The sequence below is a fragment of the Cyrtonyx montezumae genome, unplaced genomic scaffold (assembly GCF_038088225.1).
Source record: "Cyrtonyx montezumae isolate F1298 unplaced genomic scaffold, pur_monq_1.0 scaffold_3, whole genome shotgun sequence".
NCBI lineage: Eukaryota > Metazoa > Chordata > Aves > Galliformes > Odontophoridae > Cyrtonyx > Cyrtonyx montezumae.
The window spans coordinates 139,739,322-139,758,790 of NW_027072034.1; the positions used below are offsets into that span (position 1 = coordinate 139,739,322).

At 34.3% G+C, this 19,469-nt stretch overlaps 1 protein-coding gene across 2 annotated transcripts in view; it reads right to left on the reverse strand.

Annotated features, from left to right (window-relative positions):
• The window catches only part of CADPS2 (calcium dependent secretion activator 2), a 297,492-nt gene that overhangs the window by 61,084 nt on the left and 216,939 nt on the right, over positions 1–19,469 (reverse strand). For both annotated transcript variants that reach the window (XM_065743498.1, XM_065743497.1), the window contains exons 17-18: positions 5,838–5,941; positions 2,305–2,461 (exon numbers count right to left, since the gene is read on the reverse strand). In XM_065743498.1, coding sequence (XP_065599570.1) covers positions 2,305–2,461; positions 5,838–5,941 — 261 coding nt within the window. The remainder of the gene's footprint in view (positions 1–2,304; positions 2,462–5,837; positions 5,942–19,469) is intronic.

A 19,469-nucleotide genomic window follows, 5' to 3' on the forward strand; every position in this document is an offset into this window, starting at 1 on the left:
ACCCATGGACTAAGATCACAAACCATTAAACCTCACAACATCTAGCTTTTCTTCAAACTTTATACTCCAGGAGAATCTAAAACCTTTCAGTTGATATCACTTTATTACCCAGAAACTAGGAATGATTAGAGGGTACCGTCAGTGTTAGCCATGTAAAAAAAGATGCTTTTGTTTTAAAATGTAGCTGAATATGGAAATACTGGCAAGTACATACAGCAGAACAAGTTTCCAAAGAACAGAAAAACTACTCTGAATGTATTCCTAATCCAAGATAGAATATACAGAGCTTAGGACAATATCTTTGTTCCCAAACCATGTTTTATGCAAGTAATGTAGCTTATGGGGAGAATAGCATCCTATACCAATACCTATGAAGCTAAATGAAGGTGATGAAAACATTGGAAGAGACATCACGTCTACAGAGGAGACATGAATTTGCAACTTTTTAGGCCCTTAGTTTGAGGAAATATTTGAATAAAGGACATATATCTCTCTTTGATGTAGTTCCCCTTATAAGTTTCAACTTCAGAACTGGGTAACAGTCCAGATACAGTTGCCTGTGACTACTATTTCCTAATGGCTCTTTCCCCATTAACACGCTTTTCTTTTTTTTTTCCCCCAAATGTATAATTCCCACTGCTCCCTGAGTAAAGGCTTCAGATGTTGGATGTGGATTTTAGATCATATGCAGAGGATCAGACAACCATTTAAAGTATGGTGAGACCAATCCTTTTATGAGATCTTTCACAAAACTGAATTGGTTACTGCATACACCTCAGCAGCTTTCTACATAAAACATAAATTGTCCACCAGCAGAACAATTGTGTCTAGTTTGTCCAGAAAAATATCTAGACCAATTCCCGAATATCGGTATTTTTCTTTCATTGGGACAATGTGCCAAAAAAGAAATCATCTGGAATATGGCATTCCACATATTGCGATGTGTCAGAGGAAGAAGAGGTATTTCATGAAAAGAGACCTCTAAGAATGGATGCTAATGTTCTCTCACTCTGCCCCAGATCATAATCAATGTGCTGCAGTAACAATGACTCTCAACAATCCTGTTTGAGATTCATCTTTAGTTTAGTTGCCCCATCCACTTGCACCCTTCTCTTAATTACAGTAGTCATCTACTGTGTTACAATGAACTGTACATTTGCTAGCTGCTCTATTTCATGGAGCAACTCTTGCTCCATGGCCAACTCCACTGAGGTATTTCAATAAAGACTAGGCAGGTAAGGGTAACATTATACAATGATAAACAATACAGATTGAAATGTGTCACCTTGGAGAAAAGCTCTTGGATACTACTTTCCTTCTGTTTCCATACGTGGAGCTAAAATTCCTGAAAGCTATTGAACTTTTACAGACGTGAAATAGATTTTCCAGGAAAAGTTAAAATTGATTGCTTGTAGTTACAGTAATTAAAGATTCAAAATGTAGAATCACTTCAGTAATTGAATTTCTATTTGTATCTCCAAAATCATTAAAACAAACAAACAAACAAACAAAACTGGTCATTTTCTCATTTTTAAAAAATATTCATAGAATGTGAATACACATATGGATGACAGATCTATATATATAGTTATATATATAATATATAATATTATAATTATTTATCTATATTTATAATATATTATATAATATATTATATATATATATATATATTCTTTATGTGCCCAATAATTTTAGGATATTTTTTTCATAAAATAAGGTGCATTTTATTTTATTTTAATATAATATCTAATCCATTTTCTTGGGTTTCACTGATCATTTCCTTAATTCCTTATTAAAATCACTTGCACACAAAATATTCCTAAATTTATGTGAAAACTGAAGACTTGCTCTTTGAAGGTAAATTAAAGCAAGATAAAAAGTCCTGATCACCAGCTTAAATCATGATACAACAGTGTGTAAAGTGAAAATAATACTGATTTCCTGCATATACCTTACCCCATTTGTGATACACCTACAAGATCTTTATAACATAGAAACTAGTCTGAAAGTAGTTCACATAAAAGTTTAGAAGGAAATATTAAATACATATTATCCTGCTTTATTCATCACTGATTTAAAACCAAGCATTTAGTTAAACTGAATAGTAGCTAGAATGAGGAATTAAATGGTGCGTGAATAGAAAGCAAATGCCTAACTTCCAAGAAATGGAGCACCAGAATATATATCATAAACAAGGACACTGACACTTATTTTGAGAATTACAAACACTTTTCTAGGGTATAGGGAGATAAAAAAAAAACACCCATCTTATGCATACAGTAAGTAAAAACCTGAAGATCTTACTATCATTTCTAAGGGAGTTATTCAGCAGCTGGAAAAGTGGAAAGCTGTCCCAGGAGTCCTGTGGCTGTGCCTCAAGTGCTGAATCCATATCAACAGAATAAAGAGACAAAAACTTCTCTGCATGCTCAGCCAATAGTTCTGGCCACCAAGCGAATGCCTGAAAATGTGAAAAAATAGAATTACCAACACAAGTAAAGGAAAATGCATTGTATTTACGGCAATTCACATCTGTCTTACTCTTGAGAGGGTGAAAGGGCCACGTGAATAATGTGAAAATATTTTGTAAGTCTTTGCATCAATAATATAAGAAATCAAATAGATTATGTGGGGAAAGACAATAGAATCAGAACAAAAGTGTAAAAAAAAGAGTCAAAAGCAACCTTTCCTAGCACAAGAGTTGCCAAGAGCTCCACCTGAAAAGGACTGTAAGTCCTACAACAGTTTTTGCCAAGGTAAAGAAAAGAACCAAGGACTACATGTTATCAGATCAGTTTATTTTTTATTTTAATTTTTGTATATACATTTTGCTCTTATTTGCTCATCAGAAGAGATAGACTGAAAGTGAAACATTATTTCTCAAAGTCTAAGTGCTTTTTAATAAACGCAGAATATTTTTAAATTCCTATTTTTGCCTTAAATATGTCAGCTTCTCCTGAGGAAGGCATACCATTCTCCTTCATCAAATGTTTCTCTAGAAATTCACAGATGTTTCTATTATATATTAAAAGCCATCTGATATGTAACTCTTGTACCTTACATCTGTCATTTAAATCTAGGGTTTGGAAGGTCAGTATCAGAGGGGTCTATAAGTTAAAGATGAAGTTGAAGTAAGCTTATGAAACAGGATGAATATCACACACTGCTGAGAGTGTTTTGTTCAGAGGTAATAAAAACATGATGATCAGAAATGCCTATACACACTATATAAGAAAAAGTCTTTCAAATTAAAGCTCCTCTTTTTTAGTATCTCATTTTGAATATTTTTGAGTTATCTATCTGGGATGTGTGTAGCTTGAGTTACACAAGTGCTGAGTTGCCACAACTTCTAATAATGTCATAGAAATCACCACTTGTATTTCTGAAATATTCATCCTAGATATGCAGAATGATCAGATCAGTCTGCAAAGGGATCAAATAAGAGAAAACTTCTACAGGTATATTCTTGCATCTTTGACTTCCTGATGATGTAATACTTTCTTGATATGGGATGGATAACTGCAGTTTAAGTGGACAAAAGATGAATTGGCAAATGGTTTTTTTTTTTTTAAAAAAAGCCTGGAAGCATTACTGAAGGACACTTGGTGTGTTGCAGTGCCAGGACTTAAGGATGCTGACTGGCATCACAGTGAAAAGAACAGCTCAGGATTCACAATTTTGGCAAGAGTTTGAGTTTTTTCCTCAGACTGGAGGAAGTTTCTCATTAGCACATCCTGTTTAAATGGAAGCATTATTATTACTCTAGAAAATAAATAAATGCAAAGAAAGAAGGAACGAAGAAAATAAATTTACATATAGGCATTATCAGGTGTCCCTCTCAGGTAAACAAAATTCCTTTAAAAAAATATTGCCAGAAATCAAAGTAAAAAAAGAAAACCCCAAACCTGAGCAAAACAACACATTCTTTTACCACCTTCCTCCTCTTTGCAAACGTTGCTTTGAATCAAAACAGAAATTATTCTGACCCTCTCAAAAGCTACTCATTTGCTACGTAGGCAGTAAGAAGAACAGAACAACAGATACCACAGCTAAGATGGTTCTTCAGCCATTATGGATGACATGACAACAGGCTAAAGGCAACTAGCAATTGGTGACACACATTCTGTAGAACAATAGCACTGACATCATTGAACGAAGACTAAAGTGCTGAGATTACAGAATGACACGCAAATGTAGCAATGCAACACCAGAATTCATCAGATCAATTCATGCTATGCATTCAGTGCACAGTTCCATGCTCTAAATGGTGAAAAATGATGAGTTATTGAGTCACGTACCTCTCTTCCCTTTGGGAATCCCAGAAATTTGGAAGTGTTGTGAATAAAAAAAATAGCTAGTATTAAAAAATATGATAAACTTTTAGAGATTTTGAGAACTTTTGGAGATTTCTGATCAACTGCACTACCAAACATTGAACTTAACATTACAATGTGAAGGCACCACACATAGTTTTCAGTTGTGAGTAGGGAGTATATAATTTTTCTCTTACAGCTTTTAATACCGAAATACTTCATGTTCTATAAATATCAGTACAATTGAACATATACCACATGAATTGAGGAAGGGGATATAATCTCCAAATTCTCTTTATTCTTTTCAAACAGTCTTAGATTGCAAACTTCTGCTGAATTGATTGTTCTGAAGGTACACGCAATGTACTTGCCCTTCTAGAAAATACCACATCCCTGAATGCAAGTTAGTAGTGTGAACAGTGATCTTTGAACAGAGATGCTTAATCATACATGTATCACTTGATTTGTTTCCTTTGTGCCCTTTTCCATCAAATTATAATATTCTTACATTAAGAATTTGTCTCAAAAGACAAAGACAACAATATATATATATTCTTATTAAGTAATCATTACAGAGTAGCACAGTGGCAACAGTAGTGTAGAGCAGGATCTCCAGGGAATTAATTTCAAATCATTGAAACAGCTGTTTCATCAGTGTAAGATAAAATATCTCTAACAAGTTCACACATGACAGATGCAGGCTAAAAACTAGATTTGGTAGTGTGATATAAAACCAGATGTTTTGAATGATCATATTTCGAACTATATATACTAAATCATGTTTATCTTTTTGCATATTTTCCTCAAAAATATTTATTGATTTTCTGAGAACATTTTAAAAACAATTTCCTGAACCTTAGAAAAATATATTTATTCATTACATGTTAATAATATATACAATTACGGGTACCTGGTCAAGTTTATTTTTGTAGTACCTTGATATAAAAGGTGCTGTAATTCTAAATTTTCTAAATATTATGGTTTCTGTATCACAAAGGAAAAGACTTGATAATAAGAAACATAACATCATTCAGTCTTATTTTTACTACTTGAAAATGACATTTTAAAAGGGCAAGTCTAAAAGCAGAACTTTTTCTAATCAACAGAGAAACAATAGGAACATGATAATTATACCTAGCACTATTTTAATGTTGAATTCTAAACTAAACAGCATGATGAAAACTAGCATTCAGCTACATTTTCTTTCTATTTTGAATGACAGGTGAAGAGTTGGAAGGAACAACTGCATAAGGCTATGAATGTTTTCCGTACCACTTCACAACCTCCAGCACAAAGATGTTTTCTGTATTTTATGCTCCTTAATTTTTGTTTCTATACCTACAGTTCATTCAAGCGATTCAAGTAGAGTTGTATTTCACTTCACTTTTCATAAGCTTCAAGTCCCTTATTCCTCTGTAAATGTGAACTGCCTTAAACATATGTCAGAAAGTAAAGCTAAAATGTTTCTTGACAGAATTGCTTCACATCAGGGCAGAAGAAATGTAGGAACAAACCATTCTCTACCTCTGAATGATGTTCTTCATTTTGCTGCAGTACTTCGATACAGAGCTCTGCGAGATGAAGAACCTCTTCCAGTTTTCTAGCAGGTGTGGCTTGGTTCATGGCCTCTACATGATTCCAAAAAAAGCAAACCAACATTGCTTCAGTTTGAAATAAATATGTTTCTCTATAGTAAGAGAAAATGTTGTCAGAATGGAAATTACAGTTTTCTGAAGTATAAGCAATTTCTAATGTTGAGGACGATCATATAATATACGTAAAAGCTGCTGAATGCCCAGATCATTTGAAAGAGAAAATATTTATTTCACAAAAGAATCAGTGATTATTATAAACATTATCTAATTTGATATGTGAGAACTAACAGGTGCATCAGTGTATTAGTGGCACAACTTCTGCAAAAAGCAAGTTCTAATTCTCTTCAAGGTCAGAGATAGAAAGACAGCAGGCACTCGAGACCTTTTCTGTTATTGTACTGTTGGTACAATACCATTCTCACTAGATGACTCATTACCATCCTCAGCATTCATGCATTTTGCAAAAATTTCAAATATATTTTATCTAAATAAGACACTACATTTTAGGCATATTTAAAAATAAGAAAAGTGCAAAACAATGATTATTCAAGTAACTCTCTATTATTCAAATAATTTCTCTGCCCTGCTACATGCTGTTCACTAATAGGACTGAATCTATTCAGTATCATAATAAAAAGCAGCACAATAAAATAACGTTATAACAGAATTGACATAAACCTACTAAAACGTACTCATAACAGAAAATAAAGACAAATGCAAAAATTACAAATGACATTAGGATCATTCATTCTACACAGTAGATTTCAAAAAGAAAGCAAACAACAAAGCTAAAAGAAGCGTAACTAAAAATATTACAGAGCAGTTAAAATCACTTTTAAATTAATAAAGTCACAGGACTACATTCCAGGAATAGTCATGAGACAAGTGAAAAGAAGAGCTGAATATTTGATAAGCACAGCTTAATTATTGAAAGTAATTTTCCCAGCTATTTATCTTTTATCCTGTGAAAGAATTTCAGTATTAGGTATCTGAGGTTGTTTACAAAGTCCTTGTCCCAGACCACAAACCGTAAGATGGCAACGATGACATACAAACTATTTTTGAACAGTGAACCACACACTGTTACATGCAAGCATTTCTGCTGGTATTTCTTTCCTTCCCACTTTATGCATCCATAATGACACAGAACATTATCAGATTAATTAAAAAACTTACACCATCTCCTAGCTGTCAGTAAGAATCAAACTGCATGCTCTAAATATGTTTATACACTTAACATTTCTGGCAAGTCAAAACAACTTTTCAGACATCAGAAAGGCAGTTGACCTTGTCCGATTCTCCAAGGCTAACACACTGATGCATAGTATCTTCATGAAATAGTGTTAATGTAAATCCAGAAGCACTGGATTAGAATCTCCAGCAAACATAGACTTGAAGGTGACTATAACAACAAATTATGCTAATGCCAATAGCAAACCAAACAAATTAGTTACTGAAGTAACTAAAAACAAACTTCAAAACTCACTGAAATGCACTATAAAAGCAGACCTGTTCATACAGCTAGATTTTCAAACTCACAATCTAACTGAAGAGTTACTGTATGAACATGGACTAAGCACAAGGCACATACCAGGACACCAAACTACATTCACTGTCTCAAGATTGCAGTTATTAATTGAATCAGTATTGAATTCACAAATTGGATACTCTAGAACAGTTTGTATTAACATAACCTTCAGTGAGTTTTGAAAGGGTTGGTACAGCCACTGTCAGGTTACTGCATAAAGACCACTATTGGATTCAGTTCTAAACTTGTTTATGTGTTTCATCCAGGACAGAAACTGCTGCTTACAGTGGTCGGTGTGTTCTTCTCCCTGCTCACATGGCAAATACTATTCATATGGCTGATACACTGGTATCTGTATCACTACTGTTAATGGGTTTTAGGAAGAAACCACTGATAGTCATACAGAATGGCAAATCTGATTTCAGCATTAACAACTCTGTTAAGAATCAGCCTGTTCTTCACAGACCTTACCACTAAGTAAGCAAAATAACTGCTTTTATAATTGCATCAATTTCTAATGAAATTAAGCAAGCTCTACATTATTAAAAAAAACTGTATCCTAAAAAAATCCTTGTCTAAATTGGAAAATAATTCTAATGATTATACTGAATCTGATTTTACATTGTTGTTTTGGAGTAGGTTCACTTATTCCACACCTGGAATAAGCTCAATATAACCTAAAAATGATTACAGATCAGACATCATTCATTATCATCAAAGATAGCTGGAAAGATCAGAGATTTACTAGGTAACGGAAGATTATCCTGAATCAACTTTATGATAAGATCATGAGGAAAATAAACATGGTCTCACAGAAGTATTAATTTCATTGAGCAAGCACTGGGGAAATACAGAAAACATCCAAGTTGAAATTATGAATTTCGATCAGAAATGGCACTGAAAGGATAAGTGGGAATGACAGCTTTTTTGGTTTGTTGGGTTTATAGGTTTGTTTTAAACACATAAGAAGAATAACTGAATGAAAGAAGAGAGAGGGGATCAGGAATGTTCCTACACAAGCATTGGTTTGACAAACATTATGAAAGGAAAAGACCTATTTATGGTCAAAGATGATGTTGGCACAAAATTAGTAAGTCATCATAAGTTAATTAACCCGGAAATTGCAAGGATTTCAATAACTATAGGACTAATGTTGGGAATATTTTTTCAATAGGATCATTGTGTTGAGAAAGAAGAGGTTAAGAAACCTATGTTTTGCTTTACTGGTAATACAACAAACTTCTATATGATGTTTCATGGCAGGAATGCCTAAAAATGTGGGAGAAATAAAGCTGCCTGAATTACAGTTTTACATTTGCATGAAATTCTCCAGGTATTTGGAAACTATTTCCTACTTGCAAAAAAACTCATGCAAATTACTGTTGATGCTTTATACAGCTTTCAATATTTTTAAAAAATCATTATTTTTTCAATCATCAGATCTAATTAAGGAAATGCAGTAGATAATTGCCCTCACTCTACATCATTAGAAAAATCTCTTTTTTTTTTTGTTGTTTTGTTTACTGTTTCAGAGTAAGTCAATAACGGCAATTTCATTTGTATGGTATTTACTTTTCCACATTTCATGTAGGCTTCATCTAAAGCTTCTTTTTCCATCTGTAAGTTAGTAACTATGTCAGTCAGTCTTTATCTCTAATGACCTCTTTCCTTCCAAAATCTAGTAAGTATGGGCTTACAGAGAAAATTATCACCATTTACACGGGTGTATAAACAAATGGCTGTTAATTCATTTAGAAGAAAAAGTATGAAATACTAACTTTTTTTTTAACCAAATACTGCGTTACTGCGTCTTTTTAAGCATAAAAAAAAAGAAGAAAAGGAATGGAAATCAGTTCTGTCAGTTTTCATTATATTTATAATGTCTTTCTCCCCACAATTACTAAGGGTTGCTAAGATGTGTTTACACTGCTCAGACTAACAAGTTGCTGAAGGAGTCAAGACAGTAAATATGCTGCTTGACATCTTTTAGAAAATAAACAGAAAAAGCCATCCATCATCTGTTTTCAGCCTCATATTCTGTCAAAATGAAAAAGCAAGACAGGCTTTGCAAATAATGGGTGCTTTCTCAAGTATACATTATCAGTGTGTCTCACGTACCAAGAAAATATTGTTAAATGAGCTAAGTTAACTGACTAAAAAGCTACTGAAATGAAAAAGTGACTGCTTCATGGATGGATGGAGATTGAGGTGAGAAGGGACCATCATATCTTCTGCTCTGAGCTCTTGTTTTATACAGGTCAAAGAACTTCTCCTAGTTCCTCCTTTACTGGACCCCAAAACATCAGTTTGTCTAACACCTAACTTATACTTGCTTTCCGGAAAAGACTGTACCTTTGAAGACAAATGTAAAACTCATTTCTTTGCTTGTTCTCCGACATATAACCATCATCACTGTTAAATGCACGTGTTTAATTTCTCATGAGCATTTGCTTGGCTTTGGCCCTGTGGTCTTCTATGCCCTTCTCTACCTAGTGGTATAGAAAGGCATAGACACTTCCCTTCCTGTTTTTTTTTTTTTTTTTCCCCACTGTGAAGGTACTCTGAAATAAGACAATTTTATTTAAGGATTTGAACTGGCAAGAATCCTTCAACTATACTCTTTCTTCCTTAAAAATGTTTTTAGCTCTATTTTATAACAAACTGTACAATGCTGACTAGAGGATGACTCAAATACTAAGCTCTTCCAGATGTCCTCACAGCTTCACACATCTGCCCTGTTCTGTCACATTTGGATATTAGGATCTCCTGAAAACCTGCTTGTCTGCTTTTACCCAAATCCACCGCAGAATGAACGTATACCAGAAACAATGTCATATTCTGTGTGTCCTGCATTCCTTTATATGCTAGGGCTATTATCCTACAGTATCTAATTTTGCATTATATATATTAAAACATCTGGATTGAGAGACTTAAGGTTACAAAACAGTCCAGATCACATCGACATTTTGCTGTCATTAATTTCCACAGGTCTTTTGCATCATCTGTACATATTTAAGCAAAGATTTTACAGCTTTTCCCAACTGAGGATGAAAATCGTTAAGAAAAATCATGGGATTCAGAGCAACTCCCTGAAACCCTTCCTAGAACTCTGATGATATAACAGCAATATCTACTTTCTGAGGTCTCTCAATTAACCTATTCTTAATGCCTACTTATGCAATGCTGCAGTGTGCTATTGCTTTTGTAAATGACTGTTAGACAGCAGTAAATTGTATGCCTTACAAAGCTCCATCCATTCTATGTGCTCTTGCTTAGCTGTTGAGCCAACAGCCATACAAAGGTACAAGTACAGACAGCAGGGTGGAGCTGGAGACTTCTGTGGTGATGCTGCAGCTTAGGATTTGGTTCTCTTTTTGGTCTGTTACCAACTACAACAGACAATTTGCTTTCTGACCTTTTCTGTATTACAATTGCCAGTTGTTTTATTTTCCAGCAGCACTGTTGTCACTGTTAACACTCATCTGCTCTGCTATTTAACATACTTATTAAACTTTCTACTGATATAGAGGTCTAACCGTAAACTTTTTTATGCATGTGCCAGACCCACAGGAGGGCAGATATTGCGATGACTATGGGCTGTCAAACTCCCTCCAGGATGCATTGTGCACAGTGCAGTGCATGGCTTAAGGAATTATTGGAGTTTCTGAAGAAACTCTGCCTGTCTAAACCTCAAGTACTTCTTTCCAGATTCAACTGTAGTGCATGGAGCCTAAAAACCTTGTGGGGATACAAGAGAGACTATTCACTGCAGAAGCTGTGGAGCAAGATAAACAGCATGAGAAAGCAAGGCTGAGAACCAAGGACACCTCCAGAAAAAAAGAAAAACAAAGTCAAGTAAGCTGTGTGATGATGACCCTAACTGGAGGAAGAGCATGTGGCTAGGAATGGCTCATCACTCTGATTGGATAAGTACCCGTGTGCACAGTCAAGGAGTGTTCATGGAATGTTTTGTTGACGTGGAAAAGTGGGTGGGAAAGTTAAAAGAGAAAACTGTGAATGTATAGAAGGGATGTTAGAACCTGAAATAAAAGATTTGGATCGTGCACATCTGAGTCTGTGTCCCAGACTCTGAAAAACCTGTCCTTTGTTTTCTACCTCCTCTCTTATCACAGCATCTAACTGACTCACTCTGAATCACAGCCTGGGAGTGAACTCACACTGACACAGAGAAGATGACTGAAGTAAAATAGGCCACAATATAATTTGATAATACAGATGCAGTATGATCTTGAACTATATGGAGCAACTCTGCTCCAGTAGGGCCAGCTAGTTCAGACTTTTCAACATGCAAAACCAGCAATACTGCTTGTAACAAAAGCAGTACAAATGTCAATAAACTGGAGCTAATATGTGTTACTAGACCTGAGCTGACTCCAGAGTTAATCTGCAACTGGGATAATCCACCCACAGATAATTTAGATTTGACCACGATGGATTTTCTTACAAATTCTCACGGAATTAATTCTGCAATGAAAAAGTTGAGTGGACATCTGGGAGGCCATGCTGTTTTTTTCTGATTAAAAAAAAAAATGTAGCCGTATATAAATAATGGAATTTAGCTTTAATTATGAAGCTGATACTAGTCCTTCCATAGTTCTACGATTTAAACAGGATTTTAAATTCTGGAGACAACATAGTTTAAAAAATAATTAATATTACCCCTGACATGTACAGAAAGATTATGAGATTTACAGAAAGTTAGAATTTACATCTCCTAATTTATAACCAATCATTTTATAAAGTGGGTGACACTGCAATGTTTCCAGCCTTTTCAAATCTAGTATTCATAGTATTCAATGGAATTAGAGTCATGGGGCAATCACTGATTACTTTTTGGAAAAGAGAATCTATTAATTCACATGAAGCTGGAAAAAAATAAGAACATGAAATCTGAAGAGGTAAAAGCAAAAGAAAAAATGCAAGGATGAAAAGATATCTGATTTTTAAATCAGTGATCTAACTTACAATGCTTTCTATTCTGATTTTTGCAACATAGATACCAGCACTTTCTTCCCTTCCTTTAATCTAGCTTCTAACTTCTCTTTAAAGGTATAAAGAGCTAATGCTCTCAGCATTTTCTGTTACTGTGGATTAAAACTCGGAGACAACAAATGGGAGAACTGAAGAGCTCCATGAATGAAGGGAGCTGAACAGCTGACATCCCAGCTGGAGAAAGAAATGGCACTTGACAATGGAGACCTAGATTTCATAAATCTAATAAATTTAAGAGTTAGTGAAAGATGTCAATAGCAGATCTAATGCCTGCAGGTAACGAGGCAGGAAAAGTGATGCTGGCAATCAACTTTAAAATAAATTTTGACAAAATTACTAATCGAGGACATAAAAGAGAATAAAATGTAACAAATTTGAAAATGTAGTTTGCTCTAGATTCATGCAGTGACTATGCCTGATAGGATATTTTCTTAGAAAATAAATGCAGTAAATCTCATCTATCCTGACTTTACTAAAGCATTTGATACTGTGCCTCATGGGAGAACTATCAGTTAAGCTGAAGAAAATGAGGATTAAAAAAGAAACTGTATTAGACAAAGAAGATACCTAAAGAGAAAGGCTATGGTTAGTGTTGAGAAGGAGCAAAGAAAGGTTTCTTGAAGAATTCCTTGAGGATCCCTTGTAGGGCTGAGTTTCTTTAATATTTTCACCAATGACTTGAGAATAAATGAGTGCACTGATAACAGTATTGTAAAACATTGGCAATAGAGAACAGAGTCATAATATGCAGTAATAGAAGAACTGGAGAATTCCGAAGAATACTAAAGACAAAAAATATAACACTTTAAGAGGGAAAGCAATATGCATAACAGAGATAGCAATAAGCCATCTAAGATTAAGAAGGAAGGAAGGTAGAGTGCCAAAATAGGAAATGTCTTGACTGTAAGGTGATTCCTAAGCTATAGAGCAAGTAGAATTTGGAATGGTCTTCCCATACTTGCAGCAGGAAGTTGAAAATGGGAAGAACAACGGCATGAAGAAAGAATGGCTCAGTCCAGCTGTTAAGCCAGGATTTGGGTACACTGATGAAGGAGGTATCTGGACATGAGCTGAGGGTTCCTTTCCAGACCTCTGTTCCAAAATTGAAATAAGGGATTGATTTAAGGGGATGCAGGGATGTATCCTCTTGTTTCTGCTTAGTTGTACAACGGAGACCAAGAAGGTGCTATGCAGCTGTGCCAGTCACTCATTTTTGTTTATTCAGTGAAATGAATGTGCATGGAGAGCTTTGATCAAGTCCTCTCCAGCTACAATGACTCTCTTGACTTGCCTTCTCTATTTCAATAATGTTTGTAGTGTTCTTTTTAAGTCAGAAAGATCCTCCTGAGGTTTGAGGGCATTTACATACAAGTTTCTAAAGGAAGGGTAGTATGTAATGAGTATGTTAATGAATTATGTCCTTTAAGAAACAAATAAACAATGGATGCATTGCTTCTGACCCTTTATTGCGTGGAGTTAACAGTTAATCAGTCTTTGGTGGAAAAAGCAATAGTGAGATGACAACTGTGATTTGCCTTTGAGCAACTGTACACTACATAGTAACCATCTGCCTTGATTTTGATCAAATTTCTTCTCGTTCCTGTTATTAAAACTGATTGGCAGAAAAAGCTCAGTATATTCAGTTATCCCAGACTTCTAAAAATAATGAATTTAAAGAAAATTACTTTGTAATTCAAATGTTTGCAACCTGTCTGTTACCTCCAAAGTGAATATATGTCAACAATGACAGATACTGACCTGTTCACAGCCTTTTACCACTTTCATCCTTAACCAAAGCCATTTTTACTCTACGGAAATGTAATGCCCTTGTACTGAAAAATTTGTTTACATGTGAGGTTCTCACTTCTGTTTGTAAATAACAGCAACATTGCAGAGTCCATTTCTCCTCATTCATTCAGATTTCTAAGAAATGCAAACGGGGAAAAAACTGTTTCTGAGAAGGAATAAATAAAGTACTTTATTTCTGTTTTTTTTTTTTTTAATGGTTCATGTCTGTTATGACTTCCTTATGAGTTTCTTTTTATAAAGATGAGAAAACAGCTGAGAAAGGCATGCAAATTTCTCTAAGCTATTCATTGGAAGCTCTACAAAATTCATATGAAGAATGGGTTTTGGCTCTGGCCTCACAATCTAGCAGGACAAGTTATACTCAGTGTTACTTACTGGGATAGTTAAGTACTGAGTAAGACTGGAAAACTTGTCACACACAGAACAATTCCCAAGTACTTTCAGGTAGCAAAATCTCAAAGATAGCACATTCTGAAATGAAAATGACTTATACTTAAAAAGATACTTTAATATATTGATGCCATGATCATCATCTTTGACAAATCATAAGCCCTTGCTGCAAACTACAGGAGTGTTACATGAAAGTTCTTTGGCATAATACAAAATTACAATGGTAGGTTTGCTGCTGTTCTCCCCATAATGGCAATTGTACTGACTGAACAGATTTGCAACTCCATGAGAATTTCAGCAGTTCATGTCATGAGGAATGACATGCTGAACACTGTATAATTTTCACTGCAAATGTAATTTTTATTTAAAAATGCTGTTCTACAATGTGACAGTGCTAAATAAAATGTCATTCTGACTGCAAACAAATCCTGTCATGGCAAGTGATGCTTATACCACCGTTTCTGCCATTAAGAAGGTAACCACTGTCTTCTAGGAAAGCATTCAGAGTCTTGTTCAACTGAGACTGTGAAAATGAGAACACTTGGGAACAGACCTGGGAACCTGGCAATCACACTACTGAGAAAGGATTCTCTCAACCAAAAGGATTTGCATGTTCACCTCCGTATTATCCAACCAAAGATGTGCTACAATTCAAGATTCTCTATACAGTGTTCAGTGGACAAGTTAAACTGTAAATGATTAATTATAAATAAATGTTTTTCCTTATTTTCCACAACAATGCAATTTATAGTACTAGGGACAAATATGCTGTACATCAAGTTCATGTTGAATTCTGTAGTTTAGCTAGTGACACCAACAGGAGCAGGATGTGGCTCTGTTAGCCAGCCCAGAATATGAATGATGTCTAAGACTGAACTTTAGATAAATTCCTTTTATCTACTCCCCCATTTACATCAGAGAAACGGGTTCAAAGCGACACTAAATTACCGTGCAACAGTCTATTCTGTCAATAAAATTAATTTTCTGAGTTATCTCACTAATTTTCTGCTAAATTTTTAGTCAGAAGAAGAATTTAATTAAGCAATTGAACTATAAATACAGCCTATAGACTTCTAGCTTCACCTAATTTACACAGTGAATTTCCATTTACTCACCGTATGCCACAGACATTCTGTAATACTGTCATTTGCCAGGTCACTTAAGGGACAGCTTTCCTATCCAAGAATCTCAAGAAGACAGTAATAGTTTCTCTCAAACCATGCTTAAAGCTAATGTAAAATGACTGAAAACAGGTACAGTCTTTTTTATTTTTTTTCCTGTGCCTCTAATATTGTGTCATCTGTACTTAACGGTCTATGATTTTGACACAATGAGCTTGAGGAAAAAATAAGAATAGCAAGTGTGAGGGAAACAAAGATTCATACTTGAGGTGATACATTTTATATAAAAGGATACAACTCAGGTTTGGGAGCACAAATGACATATGAGACAAACTCCAAATTGAGTTTCCTCATTTCACAAATTCAACACTTCCTACATTTTTATTTGAAGAGACATTTTATTCAACAACTATGTGAGTTAAGTGGTAAATGGAATATTTGTACTATCTAGCTTTAGTTGTCTTACGTAGCAGAGAACCTTTCTTAGGGTGTGTTTGTATTTAATAGCATGAAACACATCTTTTCAGAGAGACATTCTTGAAGGAGCCTCTAGGTGCTCAGGAACACCTGCTTAAAGATCCTTTCCCTGTTGGTCAGATGGGATCAGGAGGTCACCTGGTTGTCAGACACCTAAAGCTGGTGTTAACACCTGTGTACTCATTCTAACAGGCAGTGGCAGAAATGCCTGTATCACTGAATTGCCTTTTCCCCTTTTTAACAACTAGAATTAGAGCACTTCTGTTTCCATGGCTTTTAAATCTTTTAAATGAAAATCAGTGGAAGTACTGAGAATCATCAGAATTTTTGGACTCTTCAGTTATGAATACTAACTTTCAGAAAATGTAGTCCTTATAATTTGATAGCATTTTCTGCTTGGTTACTGCCTAAGGAAGATGTTCCTCCTACAGATAAAGGAGAATTAAGAAATGGACTGCCTTTCTCTCTTCAGGCCCCTCATTGTCAAGCAGCTCTGTTTTGAACTACCTTTTGAACTACTTTAAAGTCACCATCTCAGCCTGTCTTTCCAGACAGAAGATGATTTTATGCTGAGAATCCCACCAACTCAATATCCCTTCCCATAGCTGCGGCTGGAACCCAAAAAGTGCTATAATCAGTCTACTGTCTTTAAAAGAGCTAAAACAAAAGAGTGTGCACAGCTATTATTTTATTCTATTCAATTCTAAATTGTATATATATTTGCAGTCCTTCATACTTCCATGCAGCCACTAGTGCTCAACCACACACCTCAATAGCCATTTCTACTCAGCCTTTATGTAGACAATATTTCAACCATGCCCTTTTTTGATCTTTTTGTTAACTATTTGAATAAAAGCACTCAAAAAACTCTCTGTATTACTAGAGACAATATCAGACTCATGAAATCAGAAACACAAAGAACTAACATACTCTCATGCCTCATCTGTAACTAGAAAAATAAACATATCACTAAACAGAATCATAACAGAAAGATGTGAAACAAGCTTTGCGTTCTCATACGAAGTCTTTCATTTTGGATTTAAGAGCCAAACTTTTCAGAATCACTTAGTTATATCTTTCACAGAAAATAAATATTTCAATATTCCAACACGCAGAGGTTCATAAAATCACCTAATTTACTAATAAATAGGCATGCCATAATTAAATAACAGTGTAAATGATGAACACATGTACTGTACTACAGTATATCAAAATTATTATTAAGGCTTGCACATGCTCTAGTCAATCTCTTGGTACTGTTGAAATCAATGGAATAAAAATACAACAGATGCAACAGACTAAATCACATGCAAACATGCACACAAATAGTAGTCACCTGAGTCCTTTTCTGCTGTTGCTACATATAAGACAAACAAACAAATAATAATAAAAAACAACAAAGAAAAACAAAAAAAAAAGGAAAAAGAAAAAAGAGAAAAGAGAAAAAAAAGCATCATTGCAGAAATGAAACTTTTTATGACAATAGAATAAATACTAAATAAGAAGTCAAAAACTTCTGAAAATTGTGAGTCTAGCAGTGACAGTCCTGACTGTGGCAGAGATGCTCATACAGTGCACTGTCTTCTCTCTTTCTTAATCTCTAGAAGTGCAACTTGAGGAGTAAGCAACACAAATGCAAACATGAATTACTTTCAAGAGAACGTTTCAGTGCCTAGGGTGCAGCAATTCTCCCATACGCCTAAATGACAGAATGAAAACTATTACATTTATATTGGTAAAAATGTAAGGTATTTATTATAAATTCAGTATAGGAAGAGTTAAATACAGGCCTCATTGCTACTGAAGATGAAGGTGTTTGTTTTTCTCATGTTATGGTATTAGAACCCTCTACTTTCTACTCTATTTTATTCTCAGAAAAAGTACTTAAAATTTTTCTCCTTGATACACTAGACTTCTTTATGCAACTGTCTATTGCATTTTGGGCTTACATGAGTGTAAATACAGTTATAGAAAACTTGCTTTGTCAAAAAGAAATATGTTAAAACACACCATGGAAAGGACTTCAGTGTTATGTGCTGCTCCAACTTACTGCAATATTAACAGTATGCATATAAAAAAGGGCAGAATTTGCTACTCACAGGGGAACTGCTAGCATTCTCAAGGTCCTAGTTAAAAATCCTGAACAAAGATGAATTTAATTCACGGTAGAAAAACTTTTCCAATCCAGATTAATGTCAGAGAGTTAAGACATCTTTTGCACACTTTTGTCATCTTTTAAAATATTTCTGTTCTCTTACCCATTATTTCAACAGGCTTACTAAGAGACAAATATTGAGCACCAAAAAAATCCATTATAAATATGGAAAGACATAAATAAGGGAAATTATATTTTTGCTTTTTCATCTTCTAAAATAGATTTAATATTTATCCTCCTTTCTTTAACACAACATGATATCATAATTAATTATGATGAACTGGTTACTAAAATGGTTTCATGTTGTTATTCTCATGATATAATACTGGTTGCTATAGTGATGAGATAGGTTTATTTTTTTTTAATCATTTATGAGATCGGTTAACTCATGTTTTTCAGAGAACTTAAAATGAAATGGAAACAGGAAAAAAAGCTGACTTTATAATACTGCAGAACATATAAGGCTTCTTCATTTTGCTATTATGATAATTCTATTTGTTCTAGTGCATTTCTAGAAATACATGCTATGAATAAAAACTTACTATACATAAAAAATATTTTTTTAGTAAAATCTATCTTCCATTTATTTTCCTAGTAATGACAATACCTCCGAAAAAAGAGTTAGATAGATGCAAACACATCATTTTCTACTCCTGAATATATTTGTGTAAACGTAACTTTCTATGCTTTGGAGAAGATCTTAACTAAGCATTTCACTATTATGACTTCCTTTTTGTTCTCCATAAGGTCTACTTACGTACAATATTCAAATGATGCTCTGTATCCTAGCCAATTTTTTGAGAAAAAAAAATTAATTTAATTTCACTGCAGTGTGTTTCAGAACACATGCAAATTTCTAGAAAATAAAAAAACTGATTTAGTTCATTCAAGAAATCAGGATGTAATTAAGGTTTCAAATATCAGATTATTATCATACATCTGACAACACAACGGCAAAAATAAATAACACTTATCTGTCTGCCTTATAAATACATCAGAAAGACATCTATATCTAGAGTTTTCAAGTTTCAGTGCAATGTTACTGTTGATAAGGAAAGAATTTCCTGT